Source organism: Neofelis nebulosa, chromosome 7 (genome assembly GCF_028018385.1).
Source record: "Neofelis nebulosa isolate mNeoNeb1 chromosome 7, mNeoNeb1.pri, whole genome shotgun sequence".
NCBI lineage: Eukaryota > Metazoa > Chordata > Mammalia > Carnivora > Felidae > Neofelis > Neofelis nebulosa.
The window spans coordinates 62,402,851-62,417,994 of record NC_080788.1 but is presented as its reverse complement, the minus strand read 5'-3'; the positions used below and the strand labels follow the sequence as shown (position 1 = coordinate 62,417,994).

The window sequence follows — 15,144 nt, the reverse complement described above, 5'->3', positions numbered from 1 at the left end:
TGCAAGGAAGTATTCTCAGCACTTTTTTACATATGTTAACTAACCTAAACCTTATTACAACCCAAAGAGGCAGGTATTATCATTATTCTCATTTACTGAGGGAAAACTTTCACAGGTTGGGTTCTCCAGGAACCAAATGAAGAGGAAGTTTAGAGCACAGCATATTTATTCATTCAATTTAGACACCGTCTAGGCTCAATATGGACCAACTCCAGCCCATGAATTATTAGAAGGGCTACCTGGGTGGTTCAGTTGGTTAAGCATCCAACTTTAGCTCAGGTTGTGACCTCACAGTTCCTGAGTTTGAGTCCCGCTGAGCCTCTGCTGTCAGCACCGAGCCTGCTTCAGATTCTCTGCCTCCCTCTTCTTCTGCCCCTCCCCTCCCTCTCTAAAATAAATAAGCATTAAAAAAATTAAAAGAAAAAAAAAAAGAACCCTCACAGAAAGATTGAAATCAACAGATTTCACTCAAAGAAAGAACATACCCTTTTTTCTTGAGTTTTTAAGTAATCTCTACACTCAAAATGGGGCCTGAAATCATGAACTCAAGATTGGAGCCACAGGTTATCCCAACTAAGCCAGCCAGGTGCCCCAGAACATATGTTTGTTAATTGCAGTCAAGGGACATTGACTTTTTTTTTAAGTTTATTTTTTTGAGAGAGAGAAAGAGAGGGGGGCAGAGAAAGAATCCCAAGCAGGGTCCCCACTGTCAGTATGGAGCCCTGCTCCATACTGAGTGTGGGGCTCAAAGTCATGAACCATGAGATCATGACTTGAGCAGAAGTCTGGATGCTTAACCAACTGAGCCACCCAGGCGCTCCTGGTCTTCTTCTATTAACACATTTAAAGAGGGTCCTCACAGAAAGCCACCGAAATTCAGGGTGGCTAGAAACTAGCCTGGTCATTTTGAGTCATTCTGGCCATGGGCTCAGTTCCAAGGATATGTTGGAGGAGAGTGGCCTAGGGGTTATATCTTATTCAAAATCTTTTGGAGTAAAGAGGTAATTGGACCTTAGGTTGTTTTCTCTACCTTAATCCTGAACACATTTTCAAGCTAACTGGAAGCAAATTGGACATTTAGGTATGTGTTTACTTCCAGGGATTCCTCTAAGTCTGGTATATTTTCTTTTACTATCACTTTACGGCATGCATGTTTGTGACATGTATTGTAGCTTATGGGAGAAAATAAAATTTATACAGTATAAGGGAAAAGAAAAAGGGAGCCAGAGAGCAAGGATTCATCAACTTGCCTGTGCCCAGTAATGCCTAGAAAAGACTGGGGTCTACTTCCTAAATTCACTACCAGAATAAAGAATTAATGGTCTCCCAAAAAGTTTTGAGAACATTTTCAAATTCTTATTGCTTATGCTCTCTACCCTATATTCAAAATCCCACAAAGAAATCACTTCTGAAATTGCCCTTTTTTGTTAAGTGATCTCTCTGCCCAACATGGGGCTCAAACTTATAACCCCAAGATCAAGAGTCGCATGCTCTATCTACTGATCTAGCCAGGTGTCTCTGAAGTTGTCCTTTTAATCAGCTGACCTCAACAGGTAAAAAACTGAACTTATTTCCTGCATACACCAGTCTTCCAAACTTCCTTTACACTTATGTTCCTTATCTTGATGAAGCACCCACTCACCACCAAGAAGATTAGATTCCTAAGCCAAATTCTAAGCATTATTTGTTTTGGACTTCGTCTTACCCCTCTTCCAACTAATATTCAATTCCTGGGAATTCTGTCTTCCAAATTATCCAGAATCCATCCACTTCTCTCCATTTCCACTGCCTCTTCCTTAGTTTGGGGCACCATCATCTCTTGCCATAATGCCAACAGCCTAAGTGGTCTCCTAGCCCTTAGGCTCCCTCTCTTCTAATTCATTCATCAAACTGCGTTCAGAGTAATCTTTTTAAAACACAAATCTAATAACGTCATCCTTCAGTTTAAAATTTTTCAATACTGAAGTTCAGGATTCTGATCATAGCTTATTCGGCACTGAATAATGTGGCCGCTGCGTTCCTCCACATACATCATATTCTGTGTTCCATAATGAACTTTATCCCTGAACCCAATTTTTTTTTCAATTATCTACGGGCCTTTGCCCACGCGGTTCTCGGCTTGGAACATCTTTCCTTCTAGTCTTCTTTTGGGTAACTCGGATGCATCCTCCAGGTTCCAGCACAGGTGTCACTTGCACAACCCAGGTAGGCAAGCTTAATCCCCGACGGATGCCTTCAAGATGGTCCAGCCAACTTGTGTCTAACAGGCGGGAGGTCCCTGACATCGCCCCGACATTCAATCAGTGTGGGCCAGTTGAAAGACTTGTCAGAGAGGACCCAGATGCTCGCAGGCCCCGTCCACGATAGGTACGTAGCACACCAATCTTCGGGCCGGTAGAAGAGACACACCCAAGGTTTCCCGGCGCCCGCGCAGGGTATGGGACCACTGTCCACTGCCCGGAACCCAGCCCTGTACGGGGCTCCGCCTCCCACGCTGCGTCGGGGGTGGGGTAGGGCGGGGTGCCGGGCGCCGGCGAACGGCGTGCGACGAGCGGGGGGCGGGGCCAGGGGCGGAGCGGAGCGCGCATGCGCGGTCGCCTTTGTGTGGGTCGAGCGGCGGCGGCGGCGGCGGCAGTGGCGGTCCCACTGGCAGGCGGGCAAGAGGGGAGTCCGGGCGGCGTCCGGCGTGGGAGCCGGGGGACCACCATGGTAAAGAAGCGGAAAGGCCGCGTCGTGATCGACTCGGACACGGAGGACAGCGGCAGCGATGAGAACCTCGATCAGGTGAGGGCAGGCCGCGGAGGCGCGGGCCGGCGGAGCGGGAGGGCTGAGTCCGGGCCACGGGAGCCGGGAGCTGGCCGGGCCCGGGGCCTCCCGGCCCGAGCTCCCGGCCCGCCCCGTGCCCTGACCTCCGCTGCCACCTCCTTCTTGTGTTCCCCGCAGCGCCCGGGGCCCTCGGAGTCCGGCCGGGGCCTGGAGAAGGAGCCCCGAGGACTTGGCGCCTTGGGCCGGGAGGCGGGGCAGGGACTAGGCTGGTGGGCCTCTGGCTTGGGGAACCAGACCGGTCCGTGATCTGCTGGGGCCAGATCGGAGCGGCGGGCGACGGGCTGCAGGCCGGGCGATCCGAGCCCGGAGAGATCGGAAGTATTGCCCGCCAACCCAGGAGCCTGGGAGATTTGGGAGGAGGTGCAAGGGTGAGTGTGGGGTGGTGGGGGTGGGGGGCGAGAAGGTGTGGGCTCTGGAAGATGAAGTTTTTCAGACAAGGGGTGTAGACCGAGAATAGAGACACTATTAAACCTTCCGGGGAACCTCTGCCGTGCTTGACGAGAAAGACTTAGCTGTAGGCACAAATCTATTTGGCAACTAGGGCCGTTTGTGGTTGAGAAGGGTCCTTGTTGAGATGTCAGACCGAAGAAAACTCTTGGGAGGAGGAAAGTGGGCAGAAGTGGAGAAATATATAGAAGGATATGGAAGGACTATGGCTGAGGCCTCCGGGCTCTTTTCATGCAACATCCCAGAATTCTTTCTTATTTGAAGATTGTGCAGGAGCCATTGAAAGTAACTTTTGGTCTCACTGTCTTAAGGTTGAATTGTTTTTATATCCTAGAAAATACTGTAGGGAGGAGCTGTCCTTTATAGCAGTTTCTGAACTGCTATAAAGCAGTTATAAACTGCTATATAGCAGTTTGCTATAAAGCTATAGCAAAATTCTGAAATTTTGAGTTCCAGGCTGGCCATGCTATTTTTTAGCTATGTATCTTTTGGCTGTAACTGTAAAATCTAGATACAACATTAACCTTGAGTATCTAATTGGACTATTACAAGGATCAAGTATTTGTAAGAATTAATATTGGTACAAGCACTTGCAAACTAAGGCTTTTGTATAAATGGCTTGGGGGGTTTGTATTAGGCCACAGGTCTTAGGACTGAAGTATTAAGGCATGAAAGGGGTGGACTTTTGTGGGGGGACTGAAAATGTATTGAAAAGAGGACTGTTTTGAAAATGGTGGTAAGGAGGTGGGAAAGTAGTGGGGCTTTATCAAAGGAGGAAAACCTGTTTGGGGGTAGGAACTGAAAGGGCTCCTGAAATTTACAAAAATATAAAAAATATATTCTTGGAAAAAAATATATTCTTGGTTTGGAAAAGTTTGGTTGATAATTTTAGACTGGCACTTAGGATTAGAACTTTTTTTTTCCTGATCTAGAAATGTAGGTATTTCTAATAATAACATCAGCTACCATTTACATAGTGTTTGGGGTGAACTAGTCAACCTCAATTGAGTAGTTTATTTACATTGTCACGTTTTCAAATGATGGTGAAGTTGGTACCATGTTTTCAATTTTACATATGAGGAAAATGGAGATTGAAGAAGTAACTTACCTAGATTCACACAACTTGTCAGTGGTAGAGTTGAAATTTGAACTCTGTATCTGCACTACTGCAAAGCCCATACTCTTCACTATACCAACTTAATCTGTTAGTCTTTTAATTTTTTATAGTGCAAAATGAGAATGATGTTTCACGGTCATTTTCCATGTTGCTAGAATCCATGTTTGTAAAGTCCATTGAATAGTTTGGAGGATATTGTTACATCACTTAAAAAGATTATTTGGGCGCTTCCTTAGTAAAGCGCTCTGAGACTGATGATGAATGAACTAAGCTGCAAATTACTCTGTCCGTAGTGATTTTCCACAGAATTCTAACAAATGAAATGAATTGAGAGTTTCCTTTTCTGATAGAGAGGTTCTACCTGATCCACAAAGAGCCTATCTATCCGTAGTGGACACTGGAAGGGATTGCAACTTTAAATCTAGCTTTATCTATTTATAAAAAGAAATTAGCACAACATTTCTAAGTAATACCTAATACAATTTAACAGCAATTTCAACTTTTTCCTCTGCAACCACTCTCATTGGCATTCTTTTTTTTTTTTTTAATTTTTTTTTTTTTTTTTTAAACGTTTATTTATTTTTGAGACAGAGAGAGACAGAGCATGAATGGGGGAGGGTCAGAGAGAGGAAGACACAGAATCGGAAACAGGCTCCAGGCTCCGAGCTGTCAGCACAGAGCCCGACGCGGGGCTCGAACTCACAGACCGCGAGATCGTGACCTGAGCCGAAGTCGGCCGCTCAACCGACTGAGCCACCCAGGCGCCCCTCATTGGCATTCTTTTATCAGATGGGAACCAGATCAGAATTCCCTTTCCCTGCACATCCTAACAGAGGCACCAGTGCCTTGTATCTATCTATTCAGTGCTGTGTCAGACTCTCAGAGGAATCAAAAACAAAGATCTCTGCCTTCCATAAGTTATCACCAGAGACCTTTAGCAGAAGTCCCAAGTCAGACTGGTTTGGGGGTCTTTGGAATCCTCAGAACAAAATTAATGCATCCTGGGCCTTTATAACCAAGATAACCTTGGGCTGCTCCATCTGGTTCTGGCTCTTCATTGGGGGTGTAACATCATGTTTGCTGTCTAGTGTAAGGTTCTTGTGGAAAAGACCATACTGTTACAAATCTGAGGTCTAGTGTGAGTGAAGCACAGTTAGAAAGGAGGTCCTTTGTCCCTGGGTTTTCCCGGTGGGAACCTAAGCCATTATGTTAGAAATATTACATCCGTCTTAGTCCTTGCTGAAACTGAGGCAGGTGAGCCTTCTATACAGGTTCTTCCTGGTGGTGGGAGGAGGACCACCTGTGTCAGAAGCTGCCTGAGTTACTTATTTAAAATGTACTTTGCAGGGGCTCCCATCAGACCCTCTTTGGATAGAGCCCTTGACTCTGCATTTTTACTAGGAACAGCCCAGGTACTTATTTTTGTGAATGATTGAGACCGCTGTCTGTGTGCAAGTTAATCTTTTTAATAAGACACTCTAAGTAGTTTGTTTGGGAGAGAAATAGCTTCCTGTCCCGGCCATAGTGTGTGCAGAACCGAAGAAACTCAACAGAGATGTTTGAGATGGCAAAGCTGTTGGCTTTTCTAAATCTCTGAAGCTATTTGAATTGTTGGGATACTTTTTGTTGAGGCCTGTTTCTTTTTCCTTTCTTCATGATGGGAAGGAAGGTGTGTAGTAACTGAATCGAAGTAGTTTAAAATTGTTTTAACTTTAAAAGATTTTAAAAACTCAGACCTTTGAGAATTTGAAGGATTTCTTTTAACATATGACCTGTTAGTGACCTTATTTTTTTTATGTTGGGCACACCCTTTCTTCAACATTTTAGAATTGCAAATCCTGAAGATGCTTGGTTTTGGCACCTCTTGGAAAAGAGTTTGAGACAAACCTAGTTTGTTTGTTTACCCCATCATGTACTTCCATGGAAATAATGTGTGTCACTCTTAATGGAATAATATTTATGCAGTGGGTCTTAGAAAATGGAAAGTATCCAAAGGTAATAAAGTAATAAGAGTTCTTTATTCAGATCAATACAACTCAGTATTTATAAAAACTTTACTCTGCCTTTCTCAAGAAAAAAAAATTGAGCTACATGCATACTAGAACGCTTTATTTCATAATTTTCTTTCTTGTTTCAAATGGTGATTATGTTGTCATGTCCTCTTTTTCTCTGCTCATGATACTTGAAGTAGCAATAATTAAGTTTGTCTTTGAGAGAATAGGCCCCTAAGTATTTTCTAAGGAGTTATCTTTAGACATATGTAAAAAATACCATTGTTATAAAGTATCCTTCCGTAAACCTTCCCCATAAAAGTTGGGAACTTTAAAAGTTGTGCCTCTCATATAGTCTTCTTTATATTAGAGCAGAATTTGGTAGAAGTCTAGGATGAAGAACTTGTGAGACGTGTCATTGTTGACTACTGAAGTTTTTTAATTTGTGTCATAGTGTTGCATTCAGCTTGATGTAACTCCTTTGCTAATTTCACTCACCTTTTCTGTGCAGAGAAGATAGAGTCCCATGGGAGCTTTAACAGAGAGGCTTTTAAGAAAAATTCAAAACAGATCTTTCACCCCCAAATCTGTCCGCGTACTACTTATTGCTCCCTTCCTAGACTATAAGTTCCTCAAGGGCAGAGATTGTTTATCTTTCAATAAATGTGCTAGACAGTGCTAGGCACCAGAGCAATTACTGGGTGAACAAAATGGAAACAGTTTCCACCTTCAGGGAGCTTAGAGAAAGGTGGGGGGTGGGAGGGGTGGGGGGATGGGGGGGGAGGAGAGAAGAGGGGCGGAGAGGGGAGGAGAGGGCAGGGCTGAGCCCGTGGCAGGGCAAACACTGCTCACTCAGAGTCACTTCCTCAGTTTTGCTAGAGGCTATGAGGGAAGAGCAAGGATATTGTGAGAGTGTGACCCTGGAGGGAGTAACAGTTAAATTGAAACCTGGGAAATGTGTTAAGGAAAAGATTAGGAGACCAAAGAGCACAGAGACGCGCTGAGTGTTCATGGTTGAGGGACCAGCATGCACAGAAGCACTGGGGCAGGAAGGACCTAGCACCCTAATGAAACTGAAAGAAACACACAGTGACTGGAATATAACAAGTTGGAGAGAGAAGGTACAAATGAAGCTGCAGTAGTCTCTATTTGGACCCTTTGAAGATGGAAAAGTCAGTTTAATGAATCACAACCAGCATTAAAAATGAAAATGAAATTGAATCAAATGGAAAACATCAGGGTTACCTAGCTGTCTCAGTCAGTAGAGCACATGAGTCTTGATCTTGGGGTTGTGAGTTTGAGCCCTATGTTGGGTATAGATACTAACTTTTAAAAACTAAAAATTTTTAAAAAAGAAAACATCATGTGTCAGACTTAGTAAAAAGGAGTATTGTTTTCTGAAACCTATGTTTCTTGTATACTGGCTGATGAGGTATTATTGATCTTACAGTGGGCTGAGGTTAAAAAGTTTTAAAGTTGTTGGTAGGGCCATGTTGGCAACTTTAAGGACTTTGGACTTGCTTCTGAGGGTAATGAGAAATCACTGAAGGATTTTAAGCCAGAAGAGGTGTTCAGATTCGTCTTTTAAAAAGTTTCCTCAGGCTGTTATGTGGAGAGTAACCTAGAGAAGGGACACCAGTTAGGTGGTAGAGAGAGGAGTTCAGGTGAGAGATGGTGTAGAGCAGAAGTTCAATTAGAATGGAAGTTCCAGGTAGGCAAGGTGGTTTGTTCACTGTAGTATTCCTGCACCTAGGACAGTGCCTGGTATGCAGCAGATACCCTGTCAATGTTTGTTAAATGAATGCTTGACTTGTACTGGTATGGTACTTACAGAGACAGCCGAAAGGAGATTTGATTGGACATAATATTAAGGATAAAATGAGAGGACTTGGTGATTGAATGTTGAAGGTGAGGAAGAGGAGGTTCTGGCCTGAGATGGGGAACCTTGGGAAAGAGCAGGTTTAAAGGTAAAGAGCATGGGGGGTGCCTGGGTGGCTCAGTTGGTTAAGCGTCCAACTTTGGCTCAGGTCATGATCTCACAGTTTGTGAGTTTGAGCCCCGCATGGGATGCTCCGCTGTCAGTGCAGAGCCCACTTTGGATCCTCTCCCCTTCTCTGCCCCTCTCCCAACTCGCGTGGGCACACTCTTTCTCTCTCTATTTCTCTCAAAATAAATAAACGTTTAAAAAAAAAAAAAAAAGGTGAAGAAATGGATTCACTCTTGGATGTAGAGATTAAAGTTGTGAGATATTTAAATGGAAATGTCAAGTGGGTAGTTGAAAATAATGTGTGCTTGGGGCCTGACTGGCTCAGTCGGTAGAGCATGCGACTCTTGATCTTGGGGTGATGAGTTCGCATCCCATGTTGGGCATGGAGCCTACGTTAAAAAAATAAGGGCATGGATCCTTATTTTTTGCCCAGGGGCAACTGGGTGGCTCAGTCAGTTAAGCGTCCAACTTCAGCTCAGGTCATGATCTTGAGGTTCATGGGTTCCAGCTCTGCGTTGGGCTCTGTGCTGACAGCGTGGGGCCTGCTTGGGATTGTCTCTCCCTCTCTTTCTGCCCCTCCCCCACTCTCATAATAAATAAATAAACATTTAAAAAAATCTTGTCTATATTCCTGTCTCTCCAGGTTTTTGGGTTTTTGTTTTGTTTTTGTTTTTTTAGTTTATTTGTTTTGAGAGAGAGAGCATGTACACGGGCTGGCAGGGAGGGGGAGAGAGAGAATCCCAAGCAGACTCTGCACTGTCAGCACAGAGCCTGATGTGGAGCTCGAACCCACGAACTGAGATACATGACCTGAGCTGAAATCAAGAGTCAGACGCTCAACCAACTGTGCCACCCAGGTGCCACTAAAGAGAAGGTTTTTAAAAATAATAATATTAATGCCTGCCTGACACAGAGTAGGCACTTAATAAACCTGTGTTGAATATGCAAATGCTTCTTGGCATATCCACAGTGGAAAGTTTTTTGACTTTTCTGGTTACAGAAGAGTTAGAGACAGGAGATAGTGTCAGTTTGGGAGTTCTTGCTCCAACCCCTCTGATTTAATACTAATATCCCTTTAAGGGGTAGAAGAAATGTGCATTACTTAGAAAGTACATTAGAAGAGGGAACTAGATAAGAACAAGTAACAATAGAATTTTTTTAATGTACATTTTGAACAGGCTGAAAAGTGATTTTGTCAGTTTTATAACATTGTGGACATATATGGAACTCAGTATTTTATCTACAGTTATAATTACTTGGCTGGAAATATGAAGGATACGTTGCCACATTTAGTGCCAATCATGAGAAACATAAAGGATTGTTATACTCCCACTTTGGAATTACTTCAGAAGGGTTTTGGTGTATATGTTCATTGTTTTGATTTGTTTTCTTTCAATAAAAATAGTAGATGCTTAAAAAAAAATGGTAGATGCTTGTTGAGACACTTCCAACAAACCAGAAATACCTCCCTGCCTCAAAAACATACATACACACAATGGCTCCATTTCTTACTCCTGAAAAGTAAACCAGTGTCACCATTGGAATCTTATTCTACCTACAGTTTTGATAGGAAAGAAAGAATAAGAATTAACATCGCAAATTTAAACCTGTGTGAATTACCACTCTTCCCTCAGTATCTTTCTAGTCCTCCCTCTTCTCCCTGTCCTTATCCAGGTCACCATCCACTCTGATCACACTGCTCTGGATTCCTTCTGACTCCTTCCTGCACTTCCACCCTGGCCCCTCTGGTCTGTACCTCTGTCATTTAGAGTGCTCTTTTAAAAACCGTCTGAAGATGGTTACTCCCCCTGAAACAATTTGATGGCTCCCCATTGCCTTCAGATAAGATGCGTGCTCCTGATACTGCTTTATAAACCTTGAAATGATCTGGTTTCTTTTTACCTCTCACCAGCCCTACTCCATTCTCCCCGTTGCCTGCTAAGCTCCAGTCACACTGGTTCTCTTTCAGTTCTTCAAATACACCAAGCTGTTGCCAGCTTCAGGGCCTTAGCTATTCCATCTGGAGATCTCTGTCCAGAAAACTGCCTCTCTCTTTCCTCTTTCAGAGTTTCTAGTCTCAGCCTAAATACCATTGCCTCAGAGAAGCCTCCACAGATCACCGTATCTTGATACATTCCCCATTCACTTGATTCACTTCCTTCTTAGCACTTACCATAAGATATAGTGAATTGTTTCTTGTTTATTGTCTGTCTCCCTCACTCAATTTTAAATTCCATGAGGTCAAGGACTATATATCTTAAAAAATTTTTTTTTCATGTTTACTTATTTTTGAGAGAGAGAGCAGGGGAGGTGCAGAGAGGGGGACAGAAGATCTGAAATAGGCTCTGTGCTGACAACAGAGAGCCCGATGTAAGACATGAACTCAGGAACCATGAGGTCATGACTTGAGCCAGAGTTGGACGCTTAACCGACTGAGCCATCCAAGTGCCCCGTCTTTTTTGATGACTGTCTACAGGGCTTGGTGGTACATAATAGGTACTCGTAATAGGGTGATCATTGGTCCCTGTTTGCCTGGACTGAGGAATTGAGTTTTCAGGATTTGCAGTGCTAAAACCACGACAGTCCTGAGCAAACCAAGATGTTTGGTCACACTAGCCGGTAGTAATTATTTACAGTAGTTATATTTGTGGAATGAATAAGTGAGAAAGAGTTCAGCATGCTAATTAGCCATAAAAACCTCTGAGGCTTATCCCTGTAGGCTTTTATTCTCACTTGTGGGGTGCAGACTGTGTATCCCACTTTCATGTGATCATGGGAGATTTGATTAAAGAGAGGAGATTTAATTTCCTTTAAGTAAGTAAGAGAGAGCTAAGTTGCTTTATTACTGATCGATCCCAGCATAACATCACAAAACATGCAGTGTGAGTGATGGGGTTGGGGAATGAAGTCTTAAGGTTTATGAGTCTTCATGTATTGATGGATTAGAATTCTAATCTTAACCAGAATGGTGCTATTTTAATAAACATTACGTTAGTGCAGTTAGACTTACCTTATTTTAGTGTCTTGGTTTTGGCAATCTGATTTAATGTTAAATATCGCTTTTAAGCAAAGTTGAGGAAACTGCTCTAGAGGCCAGATGTGGTATCCTGCACAGCCATACGTATACTATGTTGGGCATTGGCCTTAATTTAAGCAGATCTTTAGTTCATCTTAAACTTGGTATTACATGCTAGCACCCGTGACTGCCATCCCCGTAGACAAATACTGCGATAAGTTGGAAGGTTTTCACTGGATGAGATGAAACACAGGGGCAGTGGTGAGAAAGAACCACTGGACACACAGAAACATCTCAACCAGCGTGGTACAGTTGAATCGGGCTGGCAGGAGAGAGCTGCAGCTGGACCCATGCATGTGCATGAATCAGTTTTAGATTGGCTTTTTAAGTCCATGTGTTGGATCCGTCATCCCCTACAAGTAGTAAATCTGATGATGGTTTCTTCACGTATGCATGTTGGAAAGACTTTCCGTTGCACCTTGGTCTGTTGAGCTGTACTTGACAAGCCCTCAGTAGACTAAGGGACTTAATTGTAGAGTAGCCTTGCCCTGTGCTCCCCCATTAACTTCTTGTGCAATTCTTAACTTGTGGAAAGGGTGTCTTTCACACTGTTAGGAAGGTCTTTGCTGTCACCATACTATTGTTAATATGGTATTGAATGTCTTAGGAGAAGAGGGACTGTGTCTATCAGATGCAATTGTTTGTTGATGAAAGAGCATAAACTCTACCATGGAATTGGCAGAGAGTGAGGGAGAGAGAGAAATCCCAAGCAGGCTCCACACTGACAGCACAGAGCCTGATGCCAGGCTTGAACTCACGAACCATGAGATCATGACCCAAGTCAAAACCAAGAGTCGGCCGCCCAACCTACTGAGCCACCCAGTCGCCTCTAGAGTGGAACTTCTTTAACAGGAAGGCAGTATTAACATTTTAACACTTTAGTTACAGTAACTTTTAATGGATGCCTGCCGCTTGTAATAGTTAATGTTTCAGGGTAGGATTTGATTGCTAGGTATCCAAATCCCTGTTATAGTGAGTTGGTGTTAAAACAGATTTCTAGTGCATTTGTGAACCTCAGGAAAGAGATAACTTATCAGAAATCTTTCTGAATTTTATAAACTTGCATTAAGGTAATGTGGCAAGGGAGATAATAGTAGAGGCCATCTGCCAATTACCATATAACTCAGAAATCCCCCTTCTAGGTATATACCCAAGTAAAATAAAAACTTACATTTACACAAAAACCTGTATATGAACATGAATTGCGCCAAAATGGAAACAACCCAAGTGTTTTTCAGCTGGTAAATAAACTGTGGTACATCCACATGATGGAATACTCCTTAACAATAAAAAGAAATAAACTATTGATACATACCGGCCCATGGGTGAATATCAAATGCATTTTGCTAAGTAAAGAAGCCAGACTCGAAAGGCTACATACTATATGATTCTATTTATATGATATTCTACAATGGGTAGATCTGTCTGTAGGGTCAGAAAACAGGTCTGTGAGGGGCGCCTGGGTGGCGCAGTCGGTTAAGCGTCCGACTTCAGCCAGGTCACGATCTCGCGGTCCGTGAGTTCGAGCCCCGCGTCAGGCTCTGGGCTGATGGCTCGGAGCCTGGAGCCTGTTTCCGATTCTGTGTCTCCCTCTCTCTGCCCCTCCCCCGTTCATGCTCTGTCTCTCTCTGTCCCAAAAATAAAAAATAAAAAACGTTGAAAAAAAAAATTTAAAAAAAAAAGAAAACAGGTCTGTGGTTGTTGTGGGATGGAGGAAAGGATATGAAGAGCAGTAATTTCCTGAAAAGAGCATTAATTTCCTGAAAGAACAGTCTTTTTTTTTTTTTAACACCCAAACTGTAACTCCATTTGACCAAATGCAAATTACAGCGGTATTTGCGAGGATGATGGAAGTGCCCTATATCTTGATTGTGGGAGTGGTTAAACTGTATTTGTCAAAATTCATAGTATACCTAAGAAAGGATAAAGTGTACTTTATGTAAATTATATCTCAAGTTTATAATTTTTTTAAAGATTTTATTTTTAATCTCTACACCCAATGTGGAGCTCGAACTTACAACCCCGAGATCAAGAGTCACTTGCTCCACAGACTGAGCCAGCCAGGCACCCCCTCAAGTTTTTTAAAAGACCATAAACACATACGCATATTGCTGTAATTTGCATTTGGTAAATAGAAGTTACTATTTTGGAGTGAATAAGTAGAATGTGCTTACGATCTTCAGCCTTTTCATAAAGTTGGTATGCTAGCTCTCGTTAATGAAATGAGAAGAGTAACATTTCATGACTGCATATGAAGAAGAGAGCGGGTCAGCTGTTAATCTGAGAAGGTCATTTTCTCATTCTGGCCAAGGAGAGTATACTCCTAAAATAGAAAGAGACTGGAAGAAGAAAATAGATACTTTGTAGCAGTCTATTATTTTAAAATCCATCTTTGCACTTGACGTATAATTGTATAGCACCATCATCATCAAGAAATAATACTGCTAGTATTTATTAGTTGTATTTTTCTCTTTTTTGGCAGAAGGGAAAAAATGTTTTAGACTGGTAGACCTTGACTGAATTAGGAGCTAGGATTCTATCTTCCACTAGTTTGAATCCTGGCTCTCTCATGTACTAGCTGTGTTACCTGGGTAAGTTACTTAACCCTTCCTGTTGCTTGGTTTCTTTATCTTCAAATGGGAATGATAAAAGAACTTACCTCAAGGTTGTCGTGAGTATTAAATGTTAGATAATTAGAAAAGCACCTGACGCCAAGTAAGTACAGTATAACATTGGACTGGTACTGATATTACGGAGATCAGGAAACAGAGAAGTTTCCTTTTGTGGCATTTTTGGGTGACTGGTCTGAGTTGGCAAGAAGTAACTGGAGAAAGGAACCATGTAAGAGAGCAAATTCTGGTTGTAGTCATGACACTTATTGGCACATCCTTCCCCTTCTAATCTGTCACAATGACCAGGACAAGGCAGAGGTGGTGAATGGAAACATTTGGGTTATCAAATTAGGATTCTCATATAGAAGCCAGCACACTTACTGCTTGTTATCAGACTTGGGGTTAAACACCAAAAATAAACCTCGTTTTTTCTGATTCAAGCATTCAAAATAAGAAATGATCTTAGAACCTTGGAGTTTGTCAGCTTATTCAGAACAGCCCACAAATGCTAATTTTCCCATGAATTACAGTAAGAGGATGCTTTGAGTATTAGTTAGCTATACCAGTAAGATCAATGAGCAGATTACCTTTGAAAACATGGTTCTTCTATCAGTTCCTCAGAATTGGTGCTTATGTAGCAGGTTGCAATTTGGGGGTACCCTCCAGTTCAGTTTTCTAGTCACTTTTCCATTTCAGACATACATTTCCCATTAAGAAGAAAGGGGCAGATTTTTGAAAACATTTCTTTAATGCTTAGGAATACTGGCACTTAGTCTGTTTGTGTGGTAAAAGTTCCCATGGTGACATTTTTCGATGGAAAGCACAAAAAGGTAGAAGAGATCTAGGGAAGGTGGGCATTTCTTGTCCTTGAATGTTTTTCTCTGTTGAACAAAATTCATGTGTCTACTTCTGCCCTGTTAGGAGCTTTTGTCCCTGGCAAAGCGGAAGCGCAGTGATTCCGAGGAGAAAGAGCCACCTGTGAGTCAGCCTGCAGCCTCCTCAGACTCTGAGACGTCCAACAGCGATGATGAGGTGGGTGTGCAGGGGCTGGCCCCAGGGACTGAGTGGTATTTGAGGGTCCTGATCTG

At 42.8% G+C, this 15,144-nt stretch overlaps 1 protein-coding gene across 1 annotated transcript in view; it reads left to right on the top strand.

Annotated features, from left to right (window-relative positions):
* The first annotated feature begins 2,581 nt into the window (after positions 1–2,581).
* Positions 2,582–15,144, top strand: part of RTF1 (RTF1 homolog, Paf1/RNA polymerase II complex component) — a 53,109-nt gene continuing 40,546 nt past the window's right edge. Inside the window, exons 1-2 of the mRNA XM_058738137.1 lie at positions 2,582–2,784; positions 14,978–15,088. Of these exons, the coding sequence (XP_058594120.1) occupies positions 2,587–2,784; positions 14,978–15,088 (309 nt within the window). The 5' untranslated portion in view covers positions 2,582–2,586. The remainder of the gene's footprint in view (positions 2,785–14,977; positions 15,089–15,144) is intronic.